The sequence below is a fragment of the Poecilia reticulata genome, linkage group LG19, assembly GCF_000633615.1.
Source record: "Poecilia reticulata strain Guanapo linkage group LG19, Guppy_female_1.0+MT, whole genome shotgun sequence".
Classification (NCBI taxonomy): Eukaryota; Metazoa; Chordata; class Actinopteri; order Cyprinodontiformes; family Poeciliidae; genus Poecilia; species Poecilia reticulata.
Genome location: NC_024349.1, coordinates 24,589,410 through 24,597,781, shown reverse-complemented (window position 1 = coordinate 24,597,781; position 8,372 = coordinate 24,589,410). Strand labels below are relative to the sequence as shown.

Genomic DNA, 8,372 nt, shown 5'->3' with positions numbered 1-8,372 from the left:
ACAAATAGTTTGTCTGCTAAATTCCCATGCATGTAATATATAATTTTTTTTTTTTTTTTACTTAACAGTTTTCAAAATCGCAGACTTTCTAAACTTGGAATTCTGTGTCTGACGTTGAATTTTTCAATTAATTGGGGAAGGAGGTCCCCAATTTCTTTTTTTTTCTTTTTTTTTTTTTTGTGCAAGCCAATAGCGAGCGGATGGAGGTGGAGAGATTGCACCGTTTACTTTTCGATGAGTTTGTCAGAGTTGTCATACATTGGGGAAAATGTGAAGGGGGATGGCAGCCCCGTGCCATATCTTTCCAGTGAGAGAACTTCATTTGTTTTCGTGGCGATCCAGTCAGAACCGCGCGCTTTTACGCATTCGGAGAGCTTTCCGCGAACTTTGGAGACGCTAAAATAAGCCCAGTTGCAAACTATGGCTGAAGCGCACAGCTTACTTACTGAGGATCCGTGCAGTCCACAGAGCAGCGGCGGCTCTACGCCCCGGCACGAACCGGACCGGGAGGTCGGAAACTCTCCCGCCGGATCTGACGCGCTGGCGGCGGCGCGTCCGCACGCTGTAGCGGAGAGCTCCCCGGAGGACGAGCGGTTCCCCGCCTGCATCCGGGATGCGGTGTCGCAGGTGCTGAAAGGGTACGACTGGTCGCTGGTGCCCGTGCCGAGTCAGGGGGAGAGGAGTCTGAAGAGCAAACCGCACGTGAAGAGGCCGATGAACGCCTTCATGGTGTGGGCGCAGGCGGCGCGGAGGAAACTGGCGGACCAGTACCCGCACCTCCACAACGCGGAGCTGAGCAAGACGCTGGGCAAGCTGTGGAGGTGAGTGGCTGATTTTATAGACATAGAGCAAAAATATAAGGAGGGTAAGATCCACAGTACAGCAAAACACAACAGACAAGAAGTGTCCAAAATGTCCACAGAAGTTATCCTTGAAAATAGACATAGATGTGATGGTGATTTTTGGAATTTGAAAATTGAAAATGTGAAATTTTACATTGTAGGGTTGAGCCTAATGAGCGAGTCTCACTACTTGAAAAATGAGAAAAGTGAGATTAGAATTTTTGAATTGAGGTTCTTTTTAAAGATTATAGTCCGTTAATATCAAATTAAATTTAATTTATTACCTTACTGGTTCCTTCATTTTTCATTAATTTAGATTAGTTAGACCCAGAGGCTGAAGCCAACAGGAAGACACAATCATGGAAATCCAAGACAGAAGTGGATCTCTACCACCTAAAATCTAAATCTAAAAAAAACTTCTTTGCTGTTTATGCTAATGCCATTTTATGGGCCTTTGAATTGTTGTGACATTTGTATTGAGCTGTATTTTACACAGCAGCTGATCCATATTTACATAAATAATGTTATCCCTATTTAAAACATCACAATATGTCTGAGATAAAAACTAAAGCAATGTTAAAAACAAAACCCACTTCTTTCAATAGCCTGTTTTCCACATATTAAAAACCGATTACATATATGAGCACATGATTCCTGTGAGGTCATTCCATCAAAAGGTTGTGTGTCATTTATATCTTAATGTCAGAATTTAACTATAAGGTTTCAATCGAAAAATAACCCAAGTATAATGTTTCAGTCTCTGTTTTTAAGCTTTTTTAAGCTTAAAAATATGTAACATAGGTTTTGCGGAAATAAAAGCACTATTACAAGTGAAAGACTCTGTTTTCACACCAACCACTAAGGAGCTACAACAATCACTAACCATTATATGTGGGACATTTTACAACTACTTGCAAATGTTAATATTCTCCTCTTTTCGAGTCACAGTCTTTCAGTGTTTTTTTTTATATATAAATCAAGGCAAATGGAGTTAATTAGTAAGGCTACCTGTGGTAGACTTTGCAGTCTATAGACATGCCGCTCATTGCCATCTTGTCAGGCTAACATTATCAGGCTACAATGTTAGCTTGATATCAGGCTATATTGTTAGCCTGATAAGATATATTGGTGTTGCTCCAACAATGTACTAACTTTATATCAAACCGCTAACTAGCAATGCATAGCAACAACTGAGTTGGGGGTTGCGCAGGACTACTCAATGTTCCGTACAGATGAAAAAAAAAAAAAACATGAACACTGGAGTTTTTTCTTAGTACCTCGGTTAAAGGATTTAGACCATTCGAACGGTATGATGGGAAAATGTTCCAACTTTTAAATCACAAACAGTAATGCTAATACCAGTCTTTGCCTTTCCTAAATAAGAGATAATGCTTAGCATGCTTTAAAGAGAGAATGCCTCTGTCCAGTCACTTCTTCCTGTCTTTTGTTTCAGACTTCTCTCTGAAACAGAAAGGCGGCCATTTGTTGAGGAGGCTGAAAAGCTGAGACTGCAACACAAGAGAGACTATCCAGACTATAAATACCAACCTCGAAGACGCAAAAGTGCGAAACCGGGCCAAGGGGACGCAAGACCACAACACCAGCACCAGCCCCAGCAGGGCTTTTATAAGACGGAAGCTGGATTGACCCGGCTAGGTGGTGCAGAAGAAGCACTCAAGAATTACAATTCAGACAGACCAGGTGATGGGATTACAAAATCTTAGCAATTGCAATCTTTTATGTAATGTGAAAAAAACTGAATGTTTTTTGTCTGCTTGTCTTTAGGTCAACCTCATGGTCCTCCAACACCCCCGACAACCCCTAAAACTGAGCTGCACACAGGGAACAAGCATGATGCCCATCGTCCTGTTGACAGTAGCTCCGCTATCCATTCCAACCGAAACATCGACTTCAGCAACGTGGACATTTCAGAGCTTAGCACCGAGGTCATCGGCACCATAGATGGCTTTGATGTGCACGAGCTGGACCAGTACCTTCCCCCAAACAGCCACATCACAATTCTTCCAACCCAGATGGAACCCGGCAGCCTGAATGGATCATACGTCCCCCAAAGCGCCCAAGCTCACTCCAACAGCTCAGTCAACTGTATCCTCAAAACCCCTGAAGGGACATTGGCAGAGGTACCCCAGGAGGACACTGGCCAAAAACCTCAGATCAAAATAGAGCAGATGAGCCCGAGCCATTGCAGCTCATCACCTTCCTCTTCTACTTCACCTCCTCTGCCCTCACACCAACCTCAGTACACCTCTCTTAGTTCCTCCTCCTCCGTGTCTCCTCCTAACCCGCCGGACTACACTGACCTTCAGAACGCCAGCCTCTACGGCGCGTTTTCAGGTTACCCCGCCGGCCTGTACCAGTATCCGTACCTTCACTCATCTCGCAGGTCTTACACCGCTCCACTCATCAACAGTCTGGCCTTGGCGCCGCCTCCACGCAGTCCTCCCTCTGTCTGGGAGCAGCCCGTCTACGCGTCTCTCTCCAGGCCTTGACAGGGACTGAAGTCTGCCTTCAGACTCAACCGCAGCTCACAGACAGTAACCAAAATCTCATCGTCTGTTTACCGTGATGTGAAAAACATCACGGGCCTTTGTTGTCATGCAGAAAAAATCTCAAGACTTACAAGTACTTAGAAATATGTTTGAAATTGGACGTCTTGAAAGGGTAAAACAATAAAATTCTCCAAACTCAAAATCATTTGGCATTCCATACCTTTGTAGTTAGCTGAACTTTAAAAAAATCCTTACAATCAAGACATCAGCCACTACCCACCATGCACTAGGGTTGTTTCATACCCGCTTTGACAATCGGCGTTGGCAATGTGATGATGTCTTTCTAATAAATAAAATCTGCCAAATGGAGGTAGCTCATAGTTATATAAATGTATCAAGTCATAATCTGTCATATTTTATAAGAGTCAACTGGTTCAAATGGAGTTTAAAAGTAAAATACATACAAATAGGTGGTCTTAAGTACTGTACAATGAAATTATACAAAAGATTGAAGTTTTTTAAACACCATTTCATAGAAAAATTCATGAAAATATCTCAGAAAATGTTGCTATGCCATTGTTTAAGTACAGGAAGCAACAAAATGGGGTGCAAAATGGGGAGAACAAATGAAGAGTTTAACCCAGTCCAGGTAGCAGTAGTTTAGGACAGTTTCTTAAACGTACTTGAGCAAGTTGGGAACCTTTGATGACATGGCTCCCAATAATTCCCACATCTCTAATAGTGAAACATTCAGTACAAGTTGACTTCTTTGCAGGTATTTTTTTATTTATTATAGGTATATTAAATGTCCAGGTAATCTACCATGAATGTTTTGGACTCTAGAAAGAAACCTATGCAATGGGAACTGAACCTGCCGTTGTGAAAACATTCAAACTCAAAGCAAGTTTGAATCCGCAAGCTGACTACCGACAGTCCAACAAGAGTCTTTGTAAGCCTGCTGTAATCTCATGGTATATATTTTTTAAAATCAAATAAATGTCTTAATTGCTCTTGTCTTCTGTGCCTTGGTCTTTTGCTTACAAGGTTTCCAGTTTGCACGAAAAAAATCGTAGAGTTTATTTTTTTGTAACTTGTACAATTTGTGAGATGATTTATCTAATGTGGGACGTCACCTGAATAAAATGGTTCTGGTTGATTGTAGAGGGTGTGGCTTATTGAAAAATATTCTAGTGTCACTTTACATAAGAATAACATTTTGTAGGTAACAATTATGCATCCAAAAGGCTTTAATCAGATATTACTGTTAAAGTCATTCTACAGATACGTTTTGTAGTGTATTTTGTATGGTGTGCAGAAACAGTAGACTTTAGCTCAGAGGATCTGTTTACAACTAGGGGCAACAAATAAAAGCACTAAAAGAAACAATTTGTTTCGGATTTTTTATAAGGTTTAAATGGAGCCGTTTAGATTGAGCACATCTCCCCATGGAGACCAATAATGTTTATGTGGATAGAAAAAAATGTTTGATTATGTTTTCAGATTTTGGTCTCTTTGGTCTAGTACCTTTTTTTTTTTGCATTTGATTAAAAAAAAAAAAAGAAAGTCTATGTCCCTTTTTTGGTTCCATACTCTTACACCAAGGTTCATCTGCCTGGTAACAGATGTTCTGTGTTCCAGTGACCGACTGGATGCATTACTTTCAGTATGAACACTGGGGGTCTGCTGAGCCAAAGGTCCCACCTGATTTTAAACTCTTCCTGTTGCCTGGCACGTACAGCTCACTGGCTCTCTGTCTCAGCAGTTTACCATAAGAACCTGGCAGCCAACAACAACAGCGCAGCCAGACAGAAGAAGCATTGACAAATTTATGTTTGCAATGGCTGGAATCCTGTGGAAGGTTGTGTCAGAGAGGGAGATCATCAGGTGGCAGGTACACTGGCAGTCATTTAGCCCACTTCTCTTTCTATTGGAAAACGTCCAAATCATCATGACTTTTAAAGGAGAACATTGACCGCAGTCTAGTAGATTTCACACTCTGAGATGACGGGTCTTTGCTACTTTAGACCCAAAAATTTGCCAGTGACAGTTTTCGGCCAAATAGCTGTTGATGAGGAAAGAGTTGGGGTTAGTGATGGGTATTATGCCTCACCGCCCAAGGTAATTATCTATCAAGAGCTCTAAGCTGAAAAATAGATATCTTCCACTTGCTTTGAGTTATTGCTTTTTGTTATGTTATCACACTCGTGGAGAGTGGGTGTCCCTGTGTCCCTCAATTGCCTCGTTTCCACTGAGCCAGGTTGCCGTTGATGCAACTTGTGCCACCATCAAGATTGATGCTGTTTGACACACCATTTCATGGACCAGTGTACTCAGGAAAGCATTTCCACTGCCAGTTGGACTTCCGTTGGTGAGACAGGGTTAAACCCGACCTGCTAACATTTCTTCATACTATTGCGACGACAAACATGAGCACTAGTGTATCTCGTGATTGTCGCACACAGTGACATTTTTACCGTTCCATTGACCTATAGACCTACAACTCAAATGGGTCCAGGAATGGTGTGGTATGGCTCGGTTTTTATGAGTCACTTTTACAATCGAAACATACAAAATAGTATACCAAACCACACCAACCCATTCTGTACCGCTCAGTGGAAATGAGGCATATGTTACACACAGTGTAAGCAGGATAAAAATCAAATTCCAACATGGGAGGAGTAACTGTGTACACAGTCTAATGGCGCCATCTGCTGGACAAATTAGGCATTGACCTAACATTTAGAATGTCCTCGGGATCGTTTCTCAAAATACTAATGCTAAGGCCACCATACAAACAACAAATCAGACACAGAACATATAAATATTGTAACCTTGTCTCTAGTTCCTCCGTTTTCATTTTCAAATTTATTTCCCACGACGATGCAAGAATCAACAAAACAGTGTGCCTTTGAATCAAGATACAAAGAACAAATTGAACATTTGTAGACGTGTTCTACAAATTACAATCCCGTCACATTACAATCCAAGAAAGCAGCAAAAAATTAGCATCCCACGATGACATGGTATGTTTGACAGTACAAATAAATAAGGGCGCGGCTTCTGTTTGGGGTGGAGGTTTTGTAAAAGGGACCCTGGTTGGACGCGGAGGACCAGCCTGCTCCGCCGTCGTTAACAAGCAGGTGGTGTTCACTGAGCGTTTGTGTGCAAGTTTCATTTGTAGGCATGGTTGTTGTTAACAGCACTTCGTAGAATTCAGGTTTCCCAGGGTTTCAGCGCCAGAGGTTGGACCTCGCAAGAGTCCTCAATGAAAACATGACGATTCCACACGCACGATTAAGACACTGTGGTCGAAAACTGTACATTCAATAAATTAACAACGTGTTTGTCTTCGTTACGCGACCAGTGACATGACTCTAGGTTACATAGCTACATTAGATCACAGGCAGAAAGAACCATTCACAAGATGAAATCCAAGGATGTAAGGGTAGCTTGATGCAGATGAGAGGTCCACATGGCTGAGGGGCAGGAGAACAGGGGGAGGGAATGGGGTCTGGTATGACAATGTACAGCACAAAGTTGGTAAGAGCAGTATTAAAAGACATCATCTCTACCCTTCCACCTTAGATCATACCAACCATTGTCTTTAACATAGACTGGAGTCCTTCTGTTCTCCTTTTCTTTTTTAATCTTGGCCCATTCCAAAAACCTCCTCCTTACCCAGACAGGACCCCAATGCCTCCCCACTTGTTGTGCGGTGCGGGGTGGGGGGCTGTCTCTGATCTCTCTGACTGGGCCGGTCCAGATGACTTTGGACTTGCTGTAGGCTTCAAGGCTTGTGTTTAAAATGGGCCTCCACTGAAAAAAACAATGAAGGAAACGGAAATTAGGTACGGACACAAACCGATGCACATGCAGCCTTCCTTAGTGTGAATGATATGGCGGCCGAGAGGTAGAAACTAATACATGACCCACGCAAACTTCTAAATACACAAAAACGATGCAAACAAAAATTCTGCAATCACAGAAAAAAACAAGCAAAACCCTACAATTAACTAAAGAAATATGAAGGTAAAAATTATGCAACCACAGAAAATTGAACAATGTGCCACTGTAGATGGACTTGACGGGGTAATCAATCAAAATCAGTTTCGGTCCGCCTTCCTATCTGCACCTGTCCAACATTCCAAATAACAACCTGCGTATTCCTGTGGCCTCATCGGTCGATTGATGACTCTCTGGAAAGCCGCGATCCAGTCGCGCTGCTCGGCCTCCGTCTCGCAGGCAAAGAGGAACTTCCTGTCGGGCGTGACGATGGTGATGCCGTGGTTCCAGTGGTAGCCCTGCGTGGTCGGGGGCAAGCCAGCCAGCACGGTGTAGCTGTTCTCCTTGCTGCCAATGAACACTTCACCCCGGGCATAGGCGTCCTGGGAGGGGGGGGACAGAGAGGGTCCCGTTACTCCAACATGTCAGGCCTTTAGAGGACCGGGACAGAATCTGGTTTCTTCTCACCAGAGGGTCTTTGAAGTACATGAGACGCCGGTCGTCCATGGTGAACCACCTCTTCTTAAAGCCTTCCGTGTGCTGCAGCAGAGCGAGACAGAGAAATTACAAAGAGGGAAAAATAATTTAACTGCAGTTTGCACCCAACATAGAAAATAGTGGTTTCAAACAATGCTTGGCAGAAGAAAAGAAGGCAATGAGTAGGTAAATTAGGAAGTAAATTAACAAGGAAAATAATAGCCATCTCAAGTTACTGCTTTGACATGAACTATTACTCAAATGATCCAAAAAGAAAAGTTTTGGACTACTTGTTTTGAGGGCAAAAACAACATATAAAATTCTTGGATTTGGCTCGATGAGCAACTTTATCCATCTGAGCAGAGAAGCCATGCTCTCCAGGTTGATAATTAGAAGCTTGGTTCTCCTAGAATTCAGTTGAAGGGAGTTATGTTCTAGGCAGTTTTTCTTTGAGGCGATTAGGTAATTCAGAAAGTTCTCTCATGATAAAAAAATATATTCAAAAATGTATTATTGATCTGTACAATGGGGTGCATATATA

The 8,372-nt window shown here is 42.5% G+C and overlaps 2 protein-coding genes across 2 annotated transcripts in view; one reads left to right on the top strand and one right to left on the bottom strand.

The window, feature by feature from the left end:
- Positions 1 to 251: 251 nt before the first annotated feature.
- On the top strand, positions 252 to 4,513 carry sox8a (SRY-box transcription factor 8a). The gene is made up of 3 exons (XM_008437957.2): positions 252 to 821; positions 2,296 to 2,543; positions 2,628 to 4,513. Exons 1-3 carry the CDS (start codon positions 421 to 423, stop codon positions 3,350 to 3,352), a joined length of 1,374 nt encoding a protein of 457 aa, XP_008436179.1. The 5' UTR covers positions 252 to 420; the 3' UTR covers positions 3,353 to 4,513.
- Positions 4,514 to 6,174: 1,661 nt separating this feature from the next.
- The window catches only part of LOC103482110 (arf-GAP with dual PH domain-containing protein 1), a 27,968-nt gene continuing 25,770 nt past the window's right edge, over positions 6,175 to 8,372 (bottom strand). The window contains exons 8-10 of the mRNA XM_008438038.2: positions 7,823 to 7,894; positions 7,509 to 7,737; positions 6,175 to 7,168 (exon numbers count right to left, since the gene is read on the bottom strand). Coding sequence (XP_008436260.1) covers positions 7,140 to 7,168; positions 7,509 to 7,737; positions 7,823 to 7,894 — 330 coding nt within the window. The 3' untranslated portion in view covers positions 6,175 to 7,139. The remainder of the gene's footprint in view (positions 7,169 to 7,508; positions 7,738 to 7,822; positions 7,895 to 8,372) is intronic.